General features: G+C 41.0%; 1 protein-coding gene across 12 annotated transcripts; it reads left to right on the forward strand.

Moving 5' to 3' along the window:
• Positions 1 to 112: 112 nt before the first annotated feature.
• On the forward strand, positions 113 to 27,369 carry LOC128760418 (inositol polyphosphate-4-phosphatase type I A-like). Of its 12 annotated transcripts, XM_053867837.1 has the most exons (27): positions 515 to 1,070; positions 1,153 to 2,511; positions 8,740 to 8,960; positions 9,103 to 9,147; positions 9,803 to 9,921; positions 10,538 to 10,654; positions 10,742 to 10,821; positions 10,904 to 11,015; positions 11,109 to 11,199; positions 11,930 to 12,077; positions 12,359 to 12,489; positions 12,563 to 12,667; positions 12,731 to 12,839; positions 13,019 to 13,036; positions 13,404 to 13,590; positions 13,668 to 13,883; positions 14,511 to 14,670; positions 14,744 to 14,893; positions 15,658 to 15,690; positions 16,109 to 16,281; positions 16,648 to 16,771; positions 16,843 to 16,910; positions 17,226 to 17,425; positions 17,493 to 17,590; positions 17,663 to 17,775; positions 17,845 to 17,999; positions 19,073 to 20,053. In XM_053867837.1, the coding sequence occupies exons 3-27, from the start codon at positions 8,855 to 8,857 to the stop codon at positions 19,251 to 19,253; spliced, it is 3,039 nt and encodes a 1,012-aa protein (XP_053723812.1). In that variant the 5' UTR covers positions 515 to 1,070; positions 1,153 to 2,511; positions 8,740 to 8,854; the 3' UTR covers positions 19,254 to 20,053. The 12 variants fall into 12 exon arrangements, with proteins under 12 accessions (XP_053723849.1, XP_053723804.1, XP_053723820.1 ...); XM_053867874.1 differs by lacking the exons at positions 515 to 1,070; positions 1,153 to 2,511; positions 19,073 to 20,053 and adding exons at positions 113 to 221; positions 23,714 to 24,377; XM_053867829.1 differs by lacking the exons at positions 515 to 1,070; positions 1,153 to 2,511 and adding an exon at positions 113 to 221.
• The last annotated feature ends 123 nt before the right edge of the window (positions 27,370 to 27,492 follow it).

Below are 27,492 nucleotides of genomic sequence, written 5' to 3' on the forward strand. Positions count from 1 at the left end.
AGTATCATGGTGTCATTTATTACTATGTTTGCATGCATTTAATTGACGTTCTCTGTTGACAGCGCTTGCCGGTCTGCGTAATGACGTCACTTCGCCAGCGTCGGCGGCGTCACGGACGTGTGTCGCTGTTGGGACTGCAGCCTGTGCTCAGTGGGGTCCGCTCGTCTCACTTTGTTTATGTGCTACATACGGATATACATCCGACCGTCGACGCCGAACTGGTAAGTGGCTCTTCCCTGTTGAATTTAGTTTAATTCCAAGTCACAGATTGAGTTTCTTAAAAACTCAGAAATCGAAGGCGATAGTTCCTGTAAAACTATTCGTGTTGTTCCTTGAGTTAACGGGTCACAGCTATTCCCTCCTCAGAAACATCACGCCAGAAATTATCAAAGTGTACTTTATTGCTGTTGTTCAAGGGTTACAGAGGTGGGTGACAAAGGTTGTGCTGTGAAATACCTCAAGACTGCCGTACCATTACGTAACATATCTCCAAGGTGTGTGTGTGTCTGGGTGCGGGGATGGTCTCCTTGTTATTGTCACTCGCCGTGGCCTCCATCACCCGGAATAAACAGTGTTTCACTGCAGGCTTGTGGCAACGTTGGGTGTTTATTTCCTTGGGAGAGACTCAGGGCAGGGTGAGAAAGCTATCGCTGATGACGCGTTCAAGGTCCTAATTGAATGACAGGTTTTGCCATGACTCTCATGTCTTTTCACCTGAACTGTCACATGGACATTGTAATGCCCTTTTAAAGACCCTAACCGCAGCTCATTCCTTTTTTTCTGAATAGAACCTGTATGTAATATTCCGTAATTTCCTCTTGGTTGACAAAGTCTAACTTGATTTCACCAAGTTTTTTTTTTTTAATGTGAGCAACATGGCTTGGTGATATACATCACATTTGTTTTCCGATTTGAATGTGGTGAAATATTACTGCAATTCATGGGCGTTTTCTGCCACAGGAAGAACAAGCGACCATTTCAAATGATCTAATATATTGTTGGTGAAACTCTCAGAAGCTGACAGGATGTAACTAAAGGAAGGAAGTTTTAAGTTGCATGTCAGCTCAAAGGTAAATGCAGCTGTTGTGTATATCAAAAGTGTGCACCCATTCAGACAACTGATAAACTATTCCCTCCTTAACTTTTGTGTAGGTGTGCTGCGCGTGACTCATCGCTCTCCCACTCAGCTCAAGAGGATCGAGCAGATGTCTGTTGTTTTACATGTGTCTGTTTCCATTCAGACTTTCTCATACATTAGAGTGCAAGGGTGATGACTGCCATCCTTCATATAATCTTAAATTAATGAAAGTCATAGTATCTTCTTTCCACCGTTCTCGCCCTTAAGCAGACTTTTGTTGTGTGGCAACTAAGGCTGCATGATAAGTCAACACGGTTGACTATAACAGACTAATAAATTAGTCGAAATGAGTCACAAAAACACTTCTGAATCCATTTACCTGTGCGTGGCCTGATACAGTTTGATAAAATGCCCAAATCAATTGTTTTAATGTTTTTCCACAGTGTGGAGTACAGCCTGTAATTTGAACCACAATCTTAACATTTTTTTAAATAATGTGCCACATTTTTTTCTACCGGTTACAGCGAATTGAAATTGAATTTATTCACTAAGCGAATCAATTTGAGAAATCAGAATCACTATTCAGGTGTATTTCAAATATTTGTTTGGTTTCAGTGTTAATGATATTGAAGGCACAGTGGAACATTTGAAAGACTTTTTGTACAATTCTCTCCTACAGTTTCAACCGTATATTACGCACTGTTAGGAAAAGCTTTGTGCAACAGTGGTGGGATGGATCCTGTCTTTGCTCAAATGTGCTCACAAAACCATTTTATATTAGTAGATGCAATGAGATGAACCTTGCCTTTTTGTCTTTATTGCATGTGGGTTTCAAACCTTCACCTAACTTCTGACTGTGTTTAATCAGGGCATTCAAAATGCCACATGATTTGAAAGTGTGATTTCGCCATAGTTTTTTTGTGAGATGCCTTTTCTTCACCTCTTTGACAGACTTGCAGAGGTCAAATGTTCCAATAGAGAGTGTCTGATGGAGGGACGTGAGCAGCGTTCATGCAGCACTCTGGTTAATAATTGATGAGCATCAGCTGGGGACAGGGAGAAAGATCAAACCAACAAGAGATTCATGATTATTTGTGGGCTGCTGAGGAGAGGGACATCACAAGAAACATGGTTTTAAAACATAGATTTAAGATGGAAGAGTTCAGCTTTCGATGGAGGCTACCTATGTTTTAAGGTTTGAAAAAAATATATCTGAGTTTCGTATGAATAAAAAATGATATGTTGCAGAATTTGCTGTGTTGTGTGTGCTGATGTTGCTGCAGACTTGTCAGTGAAAGTGTTAACTGGATTCATGCTGTCAGGGTGAGAGAGCAATATGGAAAGCAGGAGGAGAGTTGCCAGCAGCTGCAGTGTCTCTGCCTCGTGACGCCTTCTGCACTGTCTGTGGGTTTATGTCGCTGCTTGATGCACACGTGCGTATGAACTCTGTCTGCTTCATCACTGTGCTGTAACACGAGCGAAATAGTCTGTCTAGTCTTATTTGTCCATGCAAACTGCTCTGCCATTTCGTTCTCGTAGCTCCGCTGCAGAATCATCTTCAGGTTTCAGAGTACGTTGTCATCATTGCTATCTTGTGTTAGCCTCCAAAAGGCTCTCGGAGCTAATAGCAAAAAAGAGCTCAACGTGTATTGGTCTGAGGGTCATATGTTTGACCAAGAATGAAAACCAAAATGTCCCAATGTGCCGAACTGTTGTCACTTTAGAGTTTATATGTCATTGCCATCCAAAACTAGGGATAGGCTCCAGCACTCCTCGCAACCCGGAACAGGACCAAGCCGCGGTTAATTGACCATGTATGTAACACACAAGTTTAATACTCTTAACAAACTTCTGTTTTCAAACATCAACTATTGTCAAATGTAGACCAAGGACTCGTTTCTGGATTCACATAGCTGATGCTAGCAAGCATCGAGCAGCCAATTGCCACTCCACAATGACATTTCGCGAGCACACCTCGGACTACATTCATAACATATATGATATTAAGTCACTTGGCTAGAAAGGCCAGACAAATGGGAAGCATGACCTGCCAGAGTTTTGCTCTGGAGGTTTGTAGATACAGGAATAACACCGTCTATGCGTTTGATGGTCGTCCTGGGCTGTAAAACTGCACGGAAAATAGTTGGATAGTGTTTATTTAATCCAGCTCCCACAGCGTCTCTGTCCTGCTTCAACTGTGCTTTGGTCTGAATCACTGAAACAATTTAGCCCCTGAAATATTACTGTCAGAACCTGTTCTGGCTAAGGATGCACCGATATGGATACTGGTATCGGGTATCGACCCGATCCAGCCTCTTAAAGTGGGATAGGGCATTGGTGAGAAATTGCCAATCTGGGAGCCGATCCTGGAATTTACACTCTGTCTAGTGCTCATGTTGACGTCACACATGTTGCCAGTCATAATGATAACACGGCGGCAGCAGATACAGCGTTGCTGCAGCAGAGTTTTCCCAAAGATGAGCGGGGGACAAAAAAGCAACTCTAGTTCTTTGTGTCTGTGATGATTCCACTTTGCTATTCTTTATTTATTGTCTTTTATTGCTTCATTCGGGGGACATTATGGCGGAGCTGTATTGTCTTCCGAAGAAGGAGCCGCTTTAAGATGAGGTTCATAAATGTGTCTAGGTTGATTAAAACACATTGGCTGTCGGTCTGTCAGTAGTTTAACTGATGAAACATTACTTGTATAATCACTGAACCTGAGTTCATGCGGACATTAAGCTGTCATATTATGGTATTACTCCATCACAGTTGAAAACCGCAGTGGCAAGTCTTATGGAAGAGCTTGAAATTCAAGAATGCTTTGAAACAATTTCCGGTACATTATTTTAAAATTGTAACTCAAGCTTGTGGTCGAATGTAGCAGACTGATGCAGCAAAGTCGAAGAGAGCTGTGTTTTTAGATGATGCTCATTTTAATGTGAATGGGCTGCAGCTGCTGGGTCCCTTTCAGGGAAATAAATCATGCCTTATTCTAATTCAGAACCAGATGGGGCGCACGCTCGGTGACAAGGGCCAGGGCTATTATTAGTTTGATCAGGAAGCAGACAGGACACGCATTATTATTAGCTTATTGAATGTAATGTGTGATCTCAAATCACAGCTTTATTAGAACGCTCCCTCTTTTGACAAATAAACACAGTCTGTGCAAATATTATTTTTCCACTGAAAACAAATTAAAATCCAGAATCGACTATTGTTATTATTATTATTATCGAAGATTTGTGTGCATTGAAGTGATATTTGAATCACTGAATGAACGTTCACCTCACACTTCCACCTGCCAGAGTGGAAGGCATGAATTAAACAGCGCCTTGTATTTGTGCTCTCGCTTGTAGTGTGAACAGAATACATAGCAGCACCATATGATTGAGTTTTACCATCAGCTCTTTAACTCCTTTTACATGCTGCCAAATCATACTTTATTGCGCCATGAAACACATGCTGAATAACTACAATCAAATTAAAATTAAAGTACATTGTCTGAAATTGTATGAAAAAGACAATTTGCATAGTTTATTTTATCAGTTTATCAGTTTATTTTGTTGAACTTCCAGTGACAGTGTTTTTCACTGACAGTGTCTTGTGGGCCAAGCAGTGGGAGTGAAAGGTCAATGACTGGTGGTTTCTTATTCTGTAACTGCTGGTATTTATTTTGTCTTTTTTGTAATTCCCTGCAGGGTCATTGTTGTATGCAGACAGACTGCCTTGTGGTGCATCTTTTTGAGGTTTTTCTATAAGGTCCTACTTAGCTGTCAAGGTAGCTGCCGTTGAAATGGAAACTTGTTTTACATAAAACCACCAGATCAGCAAGTGTTCTGACAGAGAGCAGCCGAGCTGTGACTTTTACCATCAGCTCTTAATGTATGAATTGTCTTCCCGTATCCTTGCCTGACGCGAGGAAGCTAAACCTGTTCGTGACTAAATGTGCTGCAAAGGAGAGTTTGACCATGTTTGGTGAACTTTCACTCCTGTGCATTTCTACTTACCTCTTTTCATCAGTCTGCTGCCGAGACTGCAACGTGTGTACACGTATGAAGTTCTTTTTGTGACACTGATCTCTGCTACCAAGTCTTTGTTTATATGACTTTGCTGGCTTTTATGCATGGCCCCTTTCAAGCTTCTGTAACTATTTCCCTGGCCAACCTATTCAAAACATATCTGGCTATTATTTCCACCGTTTGATTGTGTCACTTTTACAAACCTCTCAGTCAGGTTTTCCCCTCAGTTGATTTTTTTTTTTTTTCATGATGTTGAGCTGTTCAGGATGGTTTGGTCCACTTCAGTTCACCAGACAGTGATCAGGCCTGGGTGAGTAGTTGAACTAGGGTTTGACGAACCACAGTTAAGTTATATTTTAACAGGAAGAGGAAACAGTTTTCCACTCAGGTCCATGTAGGTTTGCGTTTGTTTTTCACTAGTACTTAATAACTATTACAAAAAACGCCTTGATGTACACGTTTTCTTTTACTTGTGTTATCTTTGACAAATATTAAGTTTCATCTGAGGATCTGAAACAAATCTGGAGGGGGCAAACCCTTTTTCTCACCACTTGTCACCCTTTAAAGGTGCAACTACCGGTACATATAATGTATACACCATGTGCTCAAGCTATGCTAAATTTATACTACCCTGGTTTTGACATTGCTGTGCGTGAACTTGAAAGTTTACCACATTCTTTATAAACCCACATTTTAACTGGATTCAAGTTTCAGTCAACCAAATGTCCCATGTTCTATAGTTCACGTGACTCACAATCCCATGCACGCACAGGCTAAATCTGGAGTTCCCTTTTATGGCTATTCTTCCTTCTCCATCAAGATTTAGTGCGATGTGGGCCAGAAGAGGCTTGGACTTTTGAAAGTATGTGCATCAGTAATCTCATTCATCTACGATAACATGTGTGATAGACTTGTGCATCAGAAATGTGCCCTCAATATTAGCTTCTTCTGGCAAAAGTGTGAAACAAGTACATCATAATCTCTCCACAAAAGGAACATTCTGGCATCATGAGTGGAAAATGTGACCTGGCTCGGTGACTGGAAAGTTCCTTCTGGAGCAAATGCACCAAGTGGGAGACAATTTCAAGTTCCTGTTCCTCAGGACAGTGCAACATAATATATTTCTGTTAATTTGATAATTGACCTGGCACAAGTCATATTGTGTCGTCCACTGGTAGGTTGGTAGGTACTGTGAATACAGGAAGTATTTTACTTTTCAAAATGGATATAATTACACACATTCAGCATGGGCCAAATAGTGCTTGTGTAATTATTCATCATAATTTCCAGGAGGTCACAGGTTCAAATCCTGATTATTTTTTATTTTTGCTTTTCTCTAAGCCTCAGACAAACTTCATCATCCTGGAGCTGGATGAAGCTTTGTGTGCCCCAATGATCGTGGCTCATTGGTTGGAAGGCTCGACTGAATGTGAAGTGTTTACTGTTGGACCACTGGCAATTGCTTATCATGGAATGATGGCACCAACCCACTGTATTCAATGACAACACACAATGTAAAACAAACTTTAAGGACGTTTCTTGATTTATGTCTTGGTTGTTAAAATATTGTCAGCTGACCTCCCTTTGATCTCTCAATGCACTGTGTGAACACTGCTGATTCAGTGCCCAGCCACTCTGCTGACATCAGGGTTAACTTCACACACAAGCTGACACACATGAAAACAAACAAGCTGCATCTTTGCTTGTAGTTATGTTCCCAGTCTCACAAATCTTGATGTCTTAACCCTGTGGTTTCTGTTCAGGAAGTCGTATTGTGTGTCAGTCGTTTTGCTCTTGCTGTCATGTCCGACCTCCTCAAGTTGTGTTGTAATGTAATGACTGTTGGTCAGCGCTCTCTTTTTTTGTAGACTTGCATCAGTAAGAATGTATTTTGGAATACAGTTGAGGAACTAGTTTTAAGTGTTATCATGTCAGGTTGTGCTGCAGATGTTGACTGTGATATATTTGGGCAGGCATAGGATTTTGAAACAAGTCGTCCAAAGCCGATAACCCCGCCCCCAGTTCATTCACCTCTCAACACAACTTGCTTTGTAAAACACAAGCTGTAAGCATCTATTTGTTAAAAAATGTCTTTTTATAAAAACAAACATCTTGGTCAAATAATAGTGAACAGAGATGAACTCAGTAGCTGTTGCTACAACTGTGCCACAACAGTCTCTTAAAAGTGCTGTTTTACTGACCCTGATTTAAAAAATACGTGTTTTTATAATGATTCTTTCCTTTACTCCAAGCTGAATGTCTACAGTTTGTTCATCTTCTTTTCTATATTTATGCAGTCTCTTAAAACTGCTGTTTTACGAGACTGACCCTGATTTAGAAAATAAGTGTTTTTATCATGATTCTTTCCTTTACTCCAAGCTGAATGTCTACAGTTTGTTCATCTTCTTTTCTATATTTATGCAAGATAAGCATACAGTTCATCACAGTATCAGCTGTGTATCTGTTTCCTAAACTTTCACCCATTTAAACATTCATTCATTCAAACAATATATATATGAAGGCTGGCCTCTTTTCAAAAACTGATCCATGTGAATTTTGATCCCTGTTCAGCTATTTTGCTCGCATTCGGCAGGCGTGGGGGGAGCTTCGTGCCAAAAGACACACCAAAATACTCCTGTCATTAAAAACTATGATTTAGTTAGGTAAACAAATATGGTGATCAAGCCATGGCCGCAAAAGGGTTGAGAATCATTATACAGACACTAATAATCCGAACTTCAGGGCATCCTGTCAAGAAAAACCAGGTGTCCATTTTTTCCTCAGAACGCCCAGACACTCTCCTAAATAAAAGCCTATATGTGGGTCTCTTAAGCCTTAAGTGGGTCACAAGTTAACAGTTGTGTGCCACTTGCCAAAAAGTAGGTCACTCACTTGAAACGTACAATATGAATTGTTCATCGGCACTCCCTGCGCTTTCTGCCTGATCTCATGAACTAGCTGTGTGTCAGCTGCTTTGGCTTCAGTGTCATGACCCGTAGAATGGAAACACATGAACAGATTATTAACACATTAAGTGATACACTGTAAGCAGTGTAACGTTGGGGCCCACCATCACCCTTAAAACCTCTTTAAACTTTGCTCTTTAAATGTATATTAAAGCAGATTATATCACAAACGATTTGATGTGACACCATAAAAATATTAAACTTATAAATGAAACGTCATCTTTGCTTTTAGCTCCGTCAGAGAAGGTGCTCTCCATCATGTGGCCATGAAGGTCAAGTTGGAGGATTTAAGAGGAACAATTCACGTTACTGTTGTGACCCCTTTTCTGTTTCACTTTTGGGTGTGCACAAAGCCAAAGTCGGCATTTTCAACATAGTTTGTTTGTAGAAAGTGACCTGGTCATTACATCTACTAACTCTAGCAGATCTTCTACATGTTCGAATTCTTTACAATCTATGATAATCGCATCACACACCATCTTAAATATGCAACTAGCATGGGTCCAAAGATGAATCTGAGTTTTTACTGTGAGCTTTCTTGATCTAAGTTGAGGTTTCGAGCAGTATAAATATCAAGGGAATGTGCATTTTGCCTCTGATATTCTTTTCTATTATTTGTTTTAAACATTTGTTCTTGATGTTGCCACATCCCTCTCCTTCTCTTCCACCACAGATGTGACATGTAGTGAGCAGCGGGGGGTCTTCTCTAAAGAAGTGTCACCTCACATGGGAGTGTGCGACCGTGCTCGTGCGCGTCTGCTTCTGTCGCCTGCTGTTAACCAACAGGCATGGCGGGGGGCAGAGAGCGCGGCTCCAGAATACAGCGACCGTGGTCTGTGTACCGGGCGAGCACGTTCGAGTTGTCCAGCGAGATCATTGGCTTAGCACTCGCAGGTGAGCCTCTTTTGATTGGATGTATTGTCCATTACATTACATTTGTTTGCTTTCTGATTTCATGAAGCAGACGCTACTTTCTTTGATGCCTCAGTCCAGTGTTGAATGATGTACATTTCAACTGATGCTATTTGTTCTACAGGAAACAGTCAAGATCCTGATGAACCTGTGCTCGAGTTTAGTGTTTGTGAGTAACATTCATTCAATTTATCATGATGTTGTTTTCTGCAGAACCTTGAACTATGATTACATAATTTATAATAATGTATAATAATTTATAACCATGTGCTCATTATTGACAGTAAGTATGATTATGCGACAAGATTTTACATAAAAGCCAGAAAAGGTGAATGTTTTATTTGGTAGAACAAATCTACTGTCATATAAATAAATAAAAGATTTGATTTGAAAGTCGACGGTCAGTCAATACAAGACTGCACTGCCACTAAAACAGTGAGAGAACATTCTAAATAATTCAAACAAAATATCAAAAAATGTGTTTTGAAACATATAATGTACTTTAAAAATGTGGACTTAATGTTAATAAAAAAAATATTAAAAAAATATTAAAAGGCAGAACATGACCTTAAATATGACCTTACTTTCATTTTCATTTACCTAGTGAAAAGAAATCATGATGAATATTGAAAAAATATATAAATAAACAAAAATGATCAATTGGAAGTTGTTATGGTTTAAATAACGCAACAGAAACTTACACTACCTCAGAGTTTCCCATTTCCTCATACAGACAAACCTATACTTCCAGGGAAGGCTGATGATGAAAAAAGGTTTCAGTGTCTCAGATTTTATCCTCATTTTTTTGACTGTCTCCTACTCAGCGTGCACTGACCTGGTGACGCCAAATCTGGAGAGAAAACCCAACAGTTTTGTAGCAGTGAGTTGCACCACACCACCGCAGGCCTTTTGGACCAAACACGCACAGACAGAAGTCATAGAGGTGAGTTGCCCTTCGTGGCAAACACTAATGTTAATTGCATTTCTGTTTGATTCTCTGTCGGAGGACTGTACTGAGGAGTACACTTTCATTTACTTATTTGTTTTGTTCTTTTTTTCTTAAATAGCTCTATTTTGGTTGAAATCTTAGATCCTTTAAAACAAGACATTCTTTTCCTTTTTGTGATCTTATGAAGAGAAATTGTAATCTTATTAGATTGTTAGATTGTTGTGTAGCTGCAGACCCGCCTGAAGACCCGCAGCTATATATCGTGAGCCAGCAAGCCACCATGGAAAGGGGACAAAAATTAAATCATGTTTTTGTTTGTGATTGTTTTGTGTATGGGTTGAATTTATTCCATTGTGTGGGTCAGTTTCAGAAGCCGATCATTCCCCTCTATATATTCTTTTGAATTTATTCAAATTTGTATCAGTTGAACCAATCTTTTTATATTATTATTTTCATTTATTTATTTTTAAATGTAGTGGCATTTTACTGAAAACATCAACAAGGACAATTTTGATGTCCACTCTGTCACATAAAAATGTTTTATATTTTAAGTTTCGACTCGAGTTTGCTGTCTCTCTTCTTTTGCTCATGCCGTCCCCTCCGTCAACAGGGAACAAGCAACCCAAGCTTCCTCAGCAGCATCGCCTTCTTCCAGGACTCAAACATCAACCCACAAACGCAAGTGAAACTGGCCGTGTACGATGTCAAGGACCGATCCCAGGGCACGGTAAAACGCTAATGAGATTGATCTACTTCCTGTAAATAATTACTGCTGAAGGCGGCTTCTGACACTTCTCCATCCATGTCTGACCAGATGTACATGCTGGGGACCACTCTTTTTCCAATAAAAGAGTTGATGCAGGACAAGAGCCACAGATTAGAGCTGGTGCTCAGGTAGGTCTCACATTTAGCCTCTTTTGATCAGAAACAAATTGTATTTTCTTCTTTTTTTTTTTTTTTTTTGCTTTCTGTGTAGATCGGCCGAAAACAAGCGAGTGGGGAAGGTTGTTGTTGCTGCTTGGCAGATGGAGGACAAAGCCGTTCAGAGGAAGGCGGTCGGCCAACTCCCAGACAGCATCACTGGTCGGGTACGAGATAGACCAAAGCCGAGTTCATATTAGTATTAATGAATCATGTTAAGGTTCCTCCAGTCGTTCAGTGTGGGTGTGTGTCTCTCCTAGACAATCCTGCCTGTAGATGAGAGCCTGACAGAGTCAATGGGAGTTCGGATCAGATACGCATCTCTGTGCAAGGATACCCTGCTGCGTTCAGGTACCTTTTAGAGAGCTCCTGCTCACGTCAAGAGTCATTTTAAATGTGACGTCTAGTTGACCTTCTGAGCCTGTAATGATGAGCCTGTTATTTAAACTGTGTTTTATGATGCACAGCACAAACAGCCTTAATACAGGACGTCACCTGAAACAGTGTTAATTTTAAACAATTAAATTTAAATCTAAATCATTATATTGTTATGCCCCTGCTTGGGGAATAAGGAAGAGCTCCCAAAACTGCTGGCTGCAGGTGATTGGTGGAGGAGGTCATTGGGAGAACCACAATCACCACAATCAACTGGTGATGGATGACTGTTCCAAAAAATATTGTAAAAATTGGCCCAGCCTCTAACACTGCACTTAAATGAAATGTATAAACGTGTGTCTAAAAGTGATTAAAAGAAAGTGCTGCCTTCTCCATTAGGCTTATCTCCTGGGGCAGACTCTTCCAATGTCCTGTCGCTTAATCCCGTTTTGACACCAGTCTGATACTCTGGACGACCAGAAAAGACCAGCCGAGGGAGCTAAAGCTGTAACCTTGTAACACAGTTTTTTTCTTCCTATTTTCTTCCCCTTCAACTCCATAAACCAGAGGCAGCGAGTGTTAGCGCCCTCTGTCCGATGGTCTCAATATATTTATTGTCACTTAATAGTAGCCCAATGGTGTGTCTCAGGAGAAGGTGTGGAGAGATTGTCAAATGTTAGCTAATTTTCTTCTCTTTCTGCCCTAGTGTTTGGAGGCACAATGTCAAGAATATACCGCTTTCCAACGACTGAGGGAAACCACCTACGGGTGCTGGAGCAGATGGCAGAGAGCGTCCTGTCGTTAAACATCCCCAGGCAGTTTGTGAAGCTCCTTTTGGAGGAGGACACAGCCAGGTAGTATTGAACTCATATTTACAATATGATATTAAAAGTCCTGATCAGAAAGTTTATTTCTGTAAATGTGTCAATTATTTCAAAGTCTAGATTCATGAACTCACTTTCCTATTCATGTCATTTTTTTTTTACCTTGTTAGGAAGATGAAAAATACAAAAAGGATTCCTAGTGGGAGCACATTTTCTCGCATTTCTACTGCAATAAAATCAAAATCAACCCAAGTGTCCTCTGTAGCATGTAAATTTGGTGCCGTTTTTTTATATATTATCATACTCACCAGGGTATGTGAGCTGGAGGAGCTCGGAGAATTGTCGCCTTGCTGGGAGAATCTGCGGCGTCAGATTCTGACGCACTACCAAACTACCATACTGAGTTACCAGGGAACACTGTCTGACCTCACCAACTACAGAGGTCAGTAAACTTTAACATTATGATTCGAAGTATCTGAATCTCCTACTTCCTTTGCTTTTCCTGTCCCCTCCAGGTCCTTCATTTAAAGCCAGCAACTTGAAGGCAGAGAGAAAGCTGGAGTTCATGCCGACCAACCTGCATGTTCAGCGGATGAGAGTGCAGGACGAGCTGGCCTTTGGTGAGAATGGTGTTGACGTTGCCGTGTTGGTTCTACTCAAACTTGAATGCCGTTTCCCTCCAGATCATACCTATGATGTGATAACCATCGGCGCTCCGGCTGCTCACTGCCAGGGTTTTAAAAACAGTGGCCTGAGGAAACTCATCCAGAAATTCGAGGAGGCAAAGAAACAGTGAGTTCAGTGTAGAAATGGAATTATTATTTATTTATTTAAATTCATTATTCTTTGTTTTGATTCATTGGCGCAGTTTTAGTTGACTGTGATGAGTTGAACATCCAACCATTATTTAATGATAATAGTTTGCATTTGGGTTTGAAGCCTTAATATTGTTTCATTGCTTTTTTGATCAGCGTATATGAGGAGGAATGGTGAGTTTCTGCATATGGTTTTTTATGTGTTCATTTGTTGGCTTCCCTTTCCCTTGCACGACGACTGACCGTATTTGGAAATCATAACATTGTTCTATGCATTTTCGTCATTAGCAGGCTAACCTCACAGTTGAGAGTTTATCTAAACACCTCAAACACTTATCACATTTAGACCATGGCGAGCTCAAGTGCATGCTGACACTGAGGAGTAAAAGGAGGCACTTAACCAACTGTAAACATTTGCACATACAGACACCTCCCTCCATGGACATAGAGTGTGAATCTTAGATAAACATGTGACATGGCAAAGTTCGATTTGTCTGTCATCAGCATGGAGTTGACTAAACGTAAGGTTTTCCTCTTACAGCGGTACCGTGTCCAGCTCTCAGTCAATTGTCTACATACCGGAGGACATTGTTCGAGCCAAAGAGATTATCGCCCACATCAACACGCTCAAAACTCAGGTCAGCTACTACGCGGAGAGACTATCCAGAGCAGCTAAAGACAAATCTGCAAGCGGGTTGGAGAGGACACTGAGCATTCTTACTGATAAGGTATTTCAGATTATGGTTCTAAAAGCATGTTTTCATCAGAAGACGAAACAGAACGTGTTGACCTGTCCCTCTCTTAGACTCGTCAGCTGGTGACGGTTTGCGATTGTAAGCTGTTGGCTTCAGCGATCCAGGCCCTGAATGCAGCACGGCCAGAGTACATCGCCTCGAAGGCATCGCCCTCGGCAGAGTCAGAACAAGTCGTCCTCCGGAACGACCAGGACACGCTGCTGGCCAAGTGGAGCGGCAGCAACAGCCGATCGTCTCTGCACGTGGACTGGCACGAGGAGGAGTGGGTAGGTCGAAATAGGGGTTGATTTAGCAGTGCTTCTGGTCAGACATGTGGATTACAGACTCATTTTAATGCTGTAGACGATCTTGTTGTAGCATTCCATCGCTAATTTTGGTTGGGCCTTTGACGTATTTATAGTCATTGTTTGCTTCGCCTATCAATCATTGGAGCTCCTCGGTCGCATCATTGGTTCGTGGAGTAAACAGTTCATATATGGAAGCACTACAACGCAGGGAAGTTTGCTGCTATGTGGAAAGAAGATTAAGAATTACAATGCTGCATAGTTGAGTTACAGATTATCCACAGACTTGTTTCGCTGGGGAGCAGTGGCTCTCACTGGAACATACAGTGAGATAAACTCAAAATACTTCATCTGCAGGTGCAGTTTAGTATTGTGGAATAACTTTTGAGTTATTGATTATGGAATGAAGCCAACATGCAGAGTTGGTTGTGGTTACATAAATCCTTGTTAGGCATAATTGTGCCATGATCTGCATGTGAAAGTGATTCATCTTTGCCTCCTATGCATATCCTGCTCCTGCGTCAAGCCCGATTCCCCAATGTCATTACATAAGAACAGATGTTCTACCTGATCTGATGATAAGTCAGGAAAGCATTTTAATAATAGTAGCCCAATGGTGTGTCCCAGGAGAAGGTGTGGCTGAATGTGGACAAGTCTCTGGAGTGCATCATCCAGCGGGTCGATAAACTGCTTCAAAAGGATAAAAGACCCCTCACAGAGAGCCAGGACACCTCACTGACTGACCCGCAGGAGAGCAGCACTAAGAAGGGTAAAACTTGAGGACAAAATATTTTCAAACTGTTCTGAGAGAAACAATACTTTCTCTCCGTCTGTGTGGAAAGGTGAGGGAAAATGGCGAGCTTTCTGGATCAACCCAGGGAGCATAGAGGAAGAGCCGTCTGCAGTATCATCACCCTCATACCCTCCTCCATCATCATCCTCATTTTGCATCCATCCTACTACACAGCCTCTCAGCACTGAACCAGAGACCTGTAGGTTCTGCTTGTGTATCGTCCAGTATTTATTTTTTGCAACATTCATCAGTGTAATGACAAAGAAATATGAAGTAAATTACTTCGCAAGTAATTATATGTTATAATCTTGTGTGGGATAAATTATTTAATCATTTATTTGTTTTGTGTTTTCGCTTATTGATGTCCATATTTCCAACATATTTCCAATTTCAGGATATTCATATTCGCTCAATTTACTCCATTACAGTTAACTACTGTATATAAATATATATATATATATATATATATATATATATATATATATATATAAAAATCTAATAATTTTTCCATCTAAGTAACATCCACGTGGAACGCAACATGTTTTGGTTCTTCAGCAGAATTTAGTTGTTGGCAATATCATAGACCTCCGTGTGCTGCTCCTCCAGTTCTGCTTCTGTGGCTGACGTGCCGTCAGTCTTGTCCAGCTAAATGCAGCCTGTCTGCTGGTTTGTGCTGAGTCTACAAGTGTCTATCCAGAGCCAAGTGTCTTCCCCAATCTTCGACAACAATCAAGCCGCATTGCGGCGAGAAACACAACAGACCATACCACCAGGACGTGGCTATTGTCAAGTATTCAGAAACATTTTCATCCTTTATCACAGGATGCAAATGCTTCGTTTTAATCTACAAGATTATCTGTCGACCTCTGTCTCTGGCTCTGTGTTTAATATTTGTCTCTGCTGCGCCCTTTTGCTTCCATGTGCTAATAACCTTGCATGTTACACCTCCGTCCCTTCCTCCAGATGGAAGCCCCTGCATAGAGGAGGCGTATCCAGGTAAGCTGCCCTCCCCCTTGCTGTTTTGCTCCTCCTACATCTGCAAGGTGGCCTACTGTATGAGTATTTTTTATTTCTCTGTCATATTCATGTGACACAAGCAGAGAATGGGAACTGATATCTTTTGATGGTTTCATATCTTCTTTTTTAAATAGCTCTTACAGTACTATTCTTTCTGACAAATGTCATTTCATTCGGTGAATTAAAAAGTCTAAAATATTTCTGGGAGGTGCGTTCACTTTCCTACACGTTGTTGATAAAGTGTGAGCAACTTCACTTTATAGGTAGTGTCATTAACTTACAAAAGGCAGGGGGAAGAAATGTAATGCGTAAATATATACTGGTTAAGATTATTACATTTCAGTCGGTTTAAGTGCCTGATAGTGACTCTGTTTGTTCCCTGCACTTTTTCTCCCAGGCGAGTGGAGCGAGGCCTTGTATCCTCTTCTCACAACTCTTACCGAGTGTGTGGCAATGATGAGCGACACGGCCAAGAAGTCCATGGTGTTTCTACTGATGCAGGACAGCGCACCCACTATAGCGATGGATGTGTCGCTGCAGTACCGTCGTGACGTTGTCTTCTGCCAAACGGTCAGCAAATTTTTTATGCCATTATCACCATGCTTCTGATGTCCTTAAAAGTGACGTAACAATAAGTCAACCACAGAGCTCCTACACAATTGCAGTTCCTGAGAAAAGTTTCAGTTCTGCAGGTTTGTTCTGTTTCGTGATGAGGGGTTGCCTGAACCTTTAAAGACACCACAGTGAAACGCCGATCATGATTTCTCGAGTTAATATTTTTTATTGGGCCAATTCCAGGTGCACCCCATGATATAATGTGATGTCATAACTGAAACATCTACAGTGAAGAAGACTACAGTAAATGAGACTGCTGTGATGTGGGGATATTAAACTTCTGTATCACAGCTCAAAAGTATGGTTTGGCGTACGTTTCAGCTCACGGCGCTCATCTGCGGCTTCATCATTAAACTGAGGAACTGTCTCCATGACAGCGGATTCCTTCGACAGCTTTATACCATCGGTCTGCTGGCAGAATATGAATCCCTGCTCAGCACCTACGGTACAGTCCTCACTTTTCTCTGGGGGAATGTTCCTACCCGGGGCCTTGTTAGGTAATAAGATTTGTTTCAGGTGAGGAACTGGCCATGTTGGAGGACATGAGCATCGGCATCATGGATCTACGTAATGTCACGTTCAAGGTGATGATGCCAATTCAGTCAGTTGACGTTCTTTCTCACTCAAGCTTTCTTCCAATACAGTGTTAAATGTTTATTTTTCACATATACCCCTTTTGATGCTATGGTAAGAAGCATAAACCCAATGCTGAAAAGATACATATTTCGTTCATTTAAATATTATGTCACCTGTTTATCTTGAATGTATTTGTTTCTCTTCTCACTCAAGAAATACACTCACTATAACCTAATCAACAGCCTCTTTTTACTCTGCAATGAATGAACTGTGGCTCTCTCACTTGGTTTCGGTTAGTAACAACGTTTTTTTTTAACTGGCAGGTCACCCAGGCGACCGGCAGCTCCGCCCCTGACATGCTGCCAATCATCACAGGGAACCGGGACGGCTTCAATGTTCGCATCCCACTGCCCGGCACCATGTTTGATGCGTTGCCAAGGGAGATCCAGAGCGGTATGCTGCTGCGGGTTCAGCCGGTGCACTTCAACGTGGGCATCAATGAACAGCAAACGCTGGCGGAGAAGTGAGCGAGCAGCCCCGCCCAGTCTGAAGAATGTTTTTATAGATTTTTGTGCCTGTGTTTGTTGTAGGTTTGGAGACACATCCCTGCAGGAGAATATTAACCTGGAGAGTCTGGCGAGGTTAAACTCATACTACGAACAATTTAAAGAAGTTCTACCAGAGGACTGTGAGTCATGAGTTGGCATATTTCACAAGTATACTGTTAAACACGGATTTGTTGACACTTCCTCTTCTTCAGGTCTCCCACGATCCCGTTCTCAGACATGTCTACCTGAGCTGCTGAGGTTTCTTGGCCAAAACGTCAACGCCAGGAAGAACAAGAACGTGGACATCCTGTGGCAGGCAGCAGAGGTTAGCTACTGTGGTTCATGTCTTGCCCTGTGTTTGTGTCAGACAGACTAAGCTCTCTGCTGGTTTTAGATTTGTCGCCGGCTCAATGGCGTTCGGTTCACCAGCTGCAAGAGCGCCAAGGACCGTACGGCCATGTCAGTCACTCTGGAACAGTGCCTGATCCTGCAGCACGAGCACGGCATGGCGCCGCAGGTCTTCACGCAGGCTCTGGACTGCATGCGCAGGTAGGACAAAATGTGGCATGTCATGATCAAAACCATTTCTGGGCAAACAAAATGATTTTTCTTTGCCCATTTGTGGATTTCAACTCTCACTCCACTGCCTGTTTCCCTCAAACACAGTCCATTAGTTTGTGTCTGTGACAGGCAGGTCACATTATTTATACACTTTTGTGTGTTTGTCTCCATGGAGGTATCGTAGCAAACTTAATTTGGGGGTCCTCGGTCATTCTTGTTGCTGCTCCTTGATTCTGTCTCAGTTCACTTAGCTCAAAAGATATAGCTTGTGGTTCCCAGAGTGGAATGTTTGGGGGTGTTCAGGTTTTAGCTTTTTCAAAGTGAATTGAGAGTCAGTCAGGAAGTGAAGCTTCATATGAGAAATGTGGTCACTATCACTATCACTGTCCAGATGAAGTGTCAACCCAAAACATGACAGCAAAGGCTCCTGTTGCTCCTGTTATTGCAAAATGCCTGTGGCTCTCAGTGGTCCTGTGTGTGACTTCCAGTTCTTGCTCTTATGTGTCTGACTGTACTTTCTCAATAACGTTGCACCTTCACTCTAGTGAGCATGAACTGATATCTTTCATGTGCTCCTCTCCCTTGCTTGCTTTTCTGTGCTTCTCCAACCTTTCCTTCGACAAGCATGAGAGGAATTTATTGTTTGGAGTGATGCATGCTGAGAAATCTTTGGTTTGTCATTGATTCCCCCCTATATTGACAAGCGATTAAAACCCCTTCTCCCCATCCATGTTTTGGAATCCAAAAGCATGCAGAGTTGAGTAGTTCCTTTTTGATAGACATCTCTCTTAATTTTCTCTCTCTGTCTCTTCTCTTTTTTCCAACCTTTCTCTGTTTATTTCCACCTTTATTGTGGAACATAATGGTCACATCATGACCGTCTGATCTGTCATCTTCCTGCTGCGACACCTTGTGCACATCACATCAACGCATGTTTGTGTCAATCATTCTCTCATGTCTCTTTTTTTAATCTTCACGTCTGCCCTTGTCATCTCCTCACTCCGAATTCTTTTACACCTTCATCCACCCTCTTGGTTTCTCCTGCCCCTGCAACCACGCAGCGTTGGGACAAGAGAGGGAGTCTTCCAGAAGAACCTGAGCGGCTTGCTGCCGATTCGTGACTTCCGCATGGACCCCAGCCTTATGTACTCACTGCCCCTGCTGGCTCTCAGCCCAAATCTGCTGGTGGTGTGGATCTTCCTCAGCGTGGCTTATTTCCTTGCCAAACTCCGCTGCAGCTGAACAGCCACATGAATAATGTTGTGTCTCATCACTGAGATCTCCTCAATTTTGGTGTTAAAACCAGCAAGTGGACTCGCTCTGCTGATGGTGGTTCATTTTTCTTCCTCGAACTCACCTTACTGCATCTGCACTTTGCGAACAGTGGCATCTGGTGGTGAGCTTGCCAACTGCGACTAACCCAGCCGACCTTCCTGTTCTAAAACTTGCTGTAGCTGCTACCAATGACTCATTGTAACCAGACAAGAACTTAATTTGTCTGCTAAAATTTTGTTTATTTGTTCATAAAACTGTTGTTTTTATTTTCTTTTTTGACTCGCAACATAAACCTATTAGCTTTTATCTCACTGCAGTGATGGAGGTTTTTGTTGATGAAGAATGTATGAAAGAAAAATCAGGGAAAAAACAGAAAATCTGATTTTTTTTAAATTATTATTATTTAGGTCAGTGCTTAACGTATCAATTTGTATATGGTGTGGACACGTGGTAAATGTACCAAGTACGGACAGAATATCTAATACAGTATATGTAGCATTTATTTGTATTATTTATGTATATTTTATTGCACATGTCATTGCTGTTGTAGCATTCAAGAGTTGCAACAAAACAAATCAGATTCAATGGTGTTTTGGAAAGTAACTTCACTACAATGCATTGAACAGTGGTGGACACCCCATGCATTCTACTGTTTCCTACTGGCAGAACTACTAAATATTAATTTGACGATGTGATGGATTTTTTTTTGCTGTATTTGTTAACTTGATAGTGATACTGACAAGTTGAAACTGTCAAGAACACACACACACACGCGCATATATATATATATATATATATATATATATATATATATATATATATATATATATATATATATATATATATATTTGCCTGGGGTGTCCACCACTGTTCAATGCATTGTATATATGTATATATATATATATATATATATATATATATATATATATATATATATATATATATACACTTGTTATTGTGGCGCTGGCTTGCATTTTCTCAGCCCTATTTCCTCAGGAAATCTCTGCATCGTAAACCAATACATTTGTCCGTACAGAAGCATGTTTTTGGTGTCAGAGCTCGTTTAGATCGACCCAGTCGGGAAGTGGATCGCACCAAAATAGCCTCCTGTGGGAGTCTCTCCGACTCTTCTGACCTGAGTTTAATGATCCGTGTGCAATATTGAATCCCTCTGCCTGTCGTCGTATCAGTAACATAGATGTTTGTCCCCTGCTGCTCCGGGTTCACAGCTATTATTGTAAAAGCTTTGAGTTTCCAAATGACTTACACATTTAAAACAATTTTAAATGTCATCGGAAGGACACCGAACTGAAGGTGGGAGGAGCTCTGCGCATCATGTGAGGATAAAATAATTTCCAAAAGAGTGAAACTGAACTGATGTCATCTTATATTGTGAAGAGCTTCTTCAACTTTTTGCTTTCTAGCTGCCTATCAAGGTCAGATGGGCTTTGTATTTATCTGCATTATGATGACTTCAAGCACTTCTGTAAAGTATTTTATTTTTTATAATAATGAATACTATATTGAGCAGAAAACCCACATGCTTCCATGTATATTTATTTAACACCTGACACGTGCTAGCATTCTTTTTTAATCAAGAAATTTGAAGAGTATATTTGTACTACAGAGCTTATGTCATGTGTTTTAAGGTGTCTAGGCAATTGAGTTTTGAATGTTTGTCTAATGCTCACCTGGCTGCTGTCACTCTGAATACAAGGGACTTAAAGTGTCTGTGATATAAACTCAACCATGACTGAAGTAGAAAGAAGAAAAACAGTTCTCAATCTGTGAATACCACCTTTCTCAGTCGCATTTTGTTACCATAGACCACCATAAATAACATGGAGCGGATGAGTGCAATGTTTTTTTGTTGTAACCGGATGAAATGCCGGAGCTAACCAATGATGTCATCAGAGGAAGCAACACTGCAGCAATATCAGCAAATATTTGAGTGATCTGTCAATAGTTGTTGAGGAAGTAGAGCAGGGCCATGCTAACAAAGAACTTCAGCCCTGTCTATTTGTACCACAACATCCTGGAAGAGATGACTCAGGCTTGTCAAAGGATGAAGGGTCTGACAGTGAAGGATCAGAGATGGATCAGTCAGCTCCGAAACACTATTTAATTTAATTTGCAGGTTTAAGAAAAAGTGATGCCCATGTAAAATTTGAATTATTTGTTTGTTTATCATTTATTTTCCTCTTGTGAGACTGTACATAAACACCTCCAATAATTTTGCCTGTCTGATGTGTACGCGCACAGTCTAAAACATAAACAAAGACACTCTTCATCTCATATTTTCCGGGCAAATGTTGATAGCTGTGTTCCTCTATGCTGTTTTGATATCATCTTCAGCTGTTTCTTTACATTTGAATCCTCTGGTGATCTTTCAAGCCTCAGGATTCAGGTACAGCAATTGGTCAGGTATATACAATGCACTGAAATTCAGTCACAAATAGTTAAACGCTTTGTTTTAGTTCAACAACTTTGTAGAAGCTAAAAGCTAATTTCATACTGCAGGGCCCCCCACCCTCTCTCCTTGTTGATTCGTCATCAGCTTTGCATTTAACGTTAGTCCTCTCACAAAGTTGTCGATGCTAGCGGTAAATATTTGTTTTCAACCAGATTCTGTGTAGTAGCCCCCCGCCACAAGTTTGAAAACCACTTTCATACTGCATATTAATGCAGTTCTGAGCCATGTCACAGACTCTTAGTGCCATGTGTTGGTAGTCATTGTGGCTTCAAATATTTCTTCAGTTTATTTGTGAAGTTTACGATGTTCATGTTGTTAAAAGGTTGTGATGTTGGGTTTCATTTTTGTTTTTTATTTCATTGTTGTTTACTCTCTTTGGTCAGTGTACTTAAGGTACTTGCTGCTGCGTGTCATTTGCTACATATTGCCTTCATTGCCAAACAAGGGTCTATGATCCTGCTGTCGTACATGTATTCTGCTTCTCTGTGAAAAGTTCAAATACATACTCATAACCTAACTTTTGGGATCACGTTTCATTGCTCCAGAAGTCTGCTTAAATTCTAACTTCAGGGTCAATGGTTTTAGAGGTCTCAAGTGCCCAAACCTTTTTAAAAAAAGGGACATTTTGATGAGGTGAAAAAGGATACGGGCCGACCATGTAAGTACAGACTTAATAGCAGGAGCAAGACTGACAGCTGTCTCACTCAGTAGTTCAAAATTTGGGGTTCCCTCCGGCCTGGAGCTGATCACAGGTACTGGGGAACAGCTTGTTAGTCCAACACTATTTGTGCCGAACTCTTTTTGTTTTTGTTGTCCCTCTCAGCTTTTATTTCTAGGTGCGACTTTGATCAGTCGGTACCAAGAACAAGCTTCCTTGTGATGTCATGACACAGGCTGTGGGATGTAAGAAATTTGTTCCAGGCCCGCTATTGGCCCCTCTGCCAGACTTCTGGCTTGGTCAGTCGGCTCTGGTTTACATGTGGTTCAACCACCAACCCCAGGGACACTTCCAGTTGTTAAAATCCGTAAAGGGTGAAGAGGGAGGCTTTTCATGATGCCCTGTCAACAGAGACCTCAGGCTTTTCCATGGACTGACATTGAGGTTGGAGCCTCAGGCTTCCAAGTCTCTCAACAGTGTACAGCAAGAGTTGCTTTCAATAACATCCATTGGTGTCATTGAGGACTGAGAGGATCAGTTTGGGTAGCTGCCTCTCCCTCCAAAGGTCTGGTAGAGGTGGAAGAGGATAAGAACACAATGGTGGCGGGGCCAGACCCCAAGTTACGAGTACTCTTGTGTGTGACCCAAGAATAGATCCTTCTCAGTTCTGCCATTGTCTTTAGAATGTCTCTGCACTTGTTAGTCATCATTGTGTATGAGGATGTTGATAGTACACTTTCACCTTCACCAAGCAGATCGTGCGTTCAACAGCGTTGGCTTATCTGTGTTCAAAATACATTTTTGGTCTTTTTATGTTATTTGCTACCAGAATTTTTAAAAAAAAATCTGAAACAATGGGACCACGGCAGATTGGTACATGAATTCAGTGAATTTTTCTTTTTTTTTTTTTTTTTTTTTGAAGGCTGCTTTGTTATTGTGTCTATGAACACATTTAAATGAAAATTTCAAGAAGGAGAATTTCTGAAGTTCAGTTGTGGTTTTTAATGTATTTATTCCACCAATAACTGTACGCTAACCTCACCAGTGGTCTCTTGGTTTTAGTGTCCCCACAAACCCTGGTTCATTTTTCGTTTGCCTTGAGCTTACAAAACTCTTGATTGATGGAAGTTGTTCAATTGTGTCTAGTTTAATTTAGAGAATGTTTTAATTCTCAATTCACATCTGTCTTTATTGTCTCACTGTGCGCATGTGGGAGGCCCTGGCTCAAAGAACACACGAAATTGGGTCTACGGATCATGGATCAATAAACCCTTCTCTCCTGTCTTGTCTCCTCAGCGAGGGATGCCGGCGGGAAAACACTTTCAAGAACGTGGGTTGCAGAAAATATGCCTTCAACTCGCTGCAACTTAAAGCTTTCCCAAGATACTACAGACCCCCTGATGGAACTTTTGGGAAAGTTGAAACCTGAAACGTGGTCATGCTGCTGGTGGTTTCACAGACTGATGGCACCTTCCAAAAGTGTCTTCAATAAGGCCCTCTACTACTGTGTTCATGTTTGGTAGCTAACATTGAGTCTACAGATGTTTTCTGTTGCAAAACTGCCTTAAGAAGTGACATGTAAAGGATGACTTGAGACTGTAGAATAAATAAATCAGAAATTGACAGGTATTTAGTGTCTTGATGTGCAGTCATGTTGCTGAAAATATATATTTTTGTATCAGAAAAATATGGCTCAGTCACTTGGGTTCCAAGTCACTGAGGTACAGTGACTCATAGTCTAGGTCTAGTCTGCATCCTATCCCGACCCGCTAACTTTACGTGTCATCAAATTACAATTTTTTTTTAGCTGCTATCATCAACTCAAGTACGTAGTTAAAGAGACGCCTCTGTGCAAAATGTTTTTATTGACTCATGATGTCATCTACTGAACCAGACTTGCACCGCTCTTCCCGGTGGCTTAACTTTGCCATGGTGTCGCACATGGACGCACTGAGCCTCAAATGAACTCAAATGGTGTCATTGAACCTGCCAGGTGCTGCCTTGTTATCTTGACACTGGCAATCTATCAGGTCCCTATTGGGTCGCGAGCACGGGTCGATGTTCAGAGTGACTGGAAAAAAAAAAAGAAGAGTCTTCAGCCTGGGTGAGAATCTGTGCTAGCAGGAGAGAACTCACTCTCAGCAGTGTGAGAAGCAAAGTCATACTGTACTGAGGGCTTTTGGGGGAAAGCAGAGGGCAAGAAACAAATGCCAAAAGGAACTTTTTCTTCTTTCAACTTCGATATGAGTGACCAGTTACCCAAAGGAGGGTGCTGTTGTGCTACAGTCTGGTCTGACACACACATACTGAGTCAGCCAAAACACTGAACACTTACTAGGGTAAGGAAGGTGGTGATATTCCTCTGGTGACGTCATCAAGTGATGTATGGATGTTTTGTTGATGACGTCACATTGTGTAATGTGCTGCACCTAGAATTGGTGACTCAATAATGTTCCGTCAGAAAGAACTTTTTATGCCTTTCATTTATGTATGGTGTACTTTCTTTTCTCATATTCGGTTGTGTTCTCATGATCTACCATTTGCTATTGAAAAATATTATCTGGTCATATTTTTATTTATTTTTTATCAGTATATTTTCCCCAGTCAAAGGCCTTCTACCATGAATTTCCTATAACATATGCCAAAACATGTACATATATGGCCCAAGTGGAGACTCCACAAAAAAGGACATTGTGCTGAACTGAGTTGCTTCAAGTTGGATTTGAACTGGTGACTTTTTTTATGAGACGGTGCCTCTGCACCACAGTATTCTGTCTTTTATTACCAGTTTCAAAATAGTTTGCGGGGGCCACTCATGCAGTACTACCTTTTAATGATGCGGACAGCGGGATGTAGGAAATTTGGACCTGGCTGTCTGTGTCATGCAGTAACACTTGCAGTAGGAAATAATCCAGCCATCATGACTCAGATTGGTTGATGTCAAAATTAATTTTCTTCAAATAAAAATTCTGTATTATATTATTTTAATTAACTTACATTGATGCAAAATCCTCAGACAATTTTCCTTCACATTTATTTCCCCGTTCTGGCCCCAGTCAGTCAGGTGCCCTGAAAATCGTCCCAACTTTCGCTATTGCGCCACCACTGATTGGGATCTTCTGATCGCCCACAAAGCCCCTATTCACTGTGGTTTTAAGGACATTCTTCGTGGAAGTCTAAATCAAGGCCAAAAGGCATTAAAACATAAGAAAAATTTGGCTTGAATTGAATTTGTTTGTAAAATATTTGAGGAAAATGAAGCGTACTGAGAGTTGTATGCATAAATATATGAGTTTAACTACATCCTGAGAGGCATATTGTCACAGATGTGTAATAGTTTTCTCTTTATTTTTAATACTGTTAAAATGTGGCATTTCGATATTACAGTACTTTCAATGAGGAAGAAAAGTAGACATGCAATGGGAGTGAAGAAACCCACAAAGTTTGTCAGCAGACGATTGTTTTAAATAGGTTATTGGAGAAATACCTGGCCTGGTCGGCTTCTATAGAACCTGCTTTGGTTCTTCTGCCCTCACTGCAGGAAAAGGTATAGACAGAATCCTTTATTTCTCCACATGCAGTTTAACTACAAACACCAGGGACAACTTCCGATGTCCAAAAGGAATCAGGGTGAAGAGAGGGGCCTGACATGTGGGACTCGAGGAAACAGATTTACGGAGAACAGATCAAAGATCATTCCTCTGCCCTGGTTATTTTTGGCTCTTGGTTGATCAGAGGTTGTCATCTTCGTCCAGAAACGTTTTTACTTTTACCGGTTGTTCAGCGAAGCGTGTGCTTGTGGGTAGACATCCGGGGATGGTGCTTGTGTTCTGGGGATGTGGAGATGGGTTTATGGATCTATTCCTGTAAAAGAACACGCTTCTGTTTGTCTCAGGATTTCATTCTGGGTAACTCACATGTGGCTTGAGAGGTTTCATGCTTGATGCACTCACTGCCCCCAGCCTTTTCCACGACAGTGTGACCGCCTCATAAACGAATTAGTATTTCAATCATTTGTGTCTTATGACTTGAAGTGTTCATTTTAGTGACAGGACTTGATCTCAAGGTTTTCTAATTAATTCATTGTGATTCATCCCATTTTCATATTAAACACCAGAATCATCAAATTCAGGTTGAATCTGTCCACAACTCTGCACTGATCAACATTTTTGGGCTTCTCTCGTGATATTATCTATGATCTATCTATCCTCACATTTTTTCACTCCCTCCTTCATCATGCATGTTTTGGTTGTGACATCACATGGTACAATGTGTTGCTCCTGGAATTGGTGACTGAACAATGTTCCTTGTACTTCACAAGAAATCAGTCTTATTTGTAGCCATTAAATATCATGTTGTGTCATTTTCCTGGTTTCAGTTTCATCCAGCACAGAGCTACAGCTCATGCTGTGGTTTCCCTTTTGCTCTTACAGTAAAATGCGAATAATGTCAAAACATCATGTTTTATTTTCCTGGATTTACATCACTTTTCACGAGTTGATTTCTTGTCTGTTCGTTCCACTCCAACTTGGCGAAACCTCGCCGATTTGACGCATTGCAGTGGCGTGCAGTAGCGCAGGCAACACTTTGTTTAAATAAGTATCAAGTTTGTATTTCCATATGACAGTAAGTCATTTTTCCTTTTTCCTTTTTTAATAAGCATTGTTAGGCCACAGCACAGAAAGAAGGTTAATACTTAAACATTGGTATCGGATCGGTATCGGACGTAAGCGAAAGCCCAGGAATCGGTATCTGAACCATAAAAGTCGGATTGGTGCATCCCTAATTTTGTTTGTTAAAATGTTTGACTGCCTTTATTTTTTTTTCTTCTTTGGCACCACATTCCCCTTATTCATTTATTTATAATGCGAGTTAGGACCAACAACACACAAAGGAACTCCACAAGTACTTTGAGTAAGTATTAAAGAAGTACAGTGTGCAGACACTTTATGAAGAAAAGGTCACAAAGCAGGTGGAATTTCCTAAAAGATTTCAGTCAATGTAATTCCAGGCAATGTAAACAGACTTTCTTCGTCTCAATGGTACATGGAACGTGTATGAAGTTTTCGATTTTT

Source organism: Synchiropus splendidus, chromosome 1 (genome assembly GCF_027744825.2).
Source record: "Synchiropus splendidus isolate RoL2022-P1 chromosome 1, RoL_Sspl_1.0, whole genome shotgun sequence".
Classification (NCBI taxonomy): domain Eukaryota; kingdom Metazoa; phylum Chordata; class Actinopteri; order Syngnathiformes; family Callionymidae; genus Synchiropus; species Synchiropus splendidus.

Excerpts from the sequence above, each read along its gene's own strand:
- LOC128760418 (XM_053867829.1), top strand. The coding sequence starts at position 8,855 with ATGGCGGGGGGCAGAGAGCGCGGCTCCAGAATACAGCGACCGTGGTCT. Across the intron at positions 10,655-10,741 it reads AGGACCGATCCCAGGGCACG|ATGTACATGCTGGGGACCAC; the intron begins GTAAAACGCTAA and ends ATGTCTGACCAG. Across the intron at positions 17,776-17,844 it reads TCCTGTGGCAGGCAGCAGAG|ATTTGTCGCCGGCTCAATGG; the intron begins GTTAGCTACTGT and ends TGCTGGTTTTAG.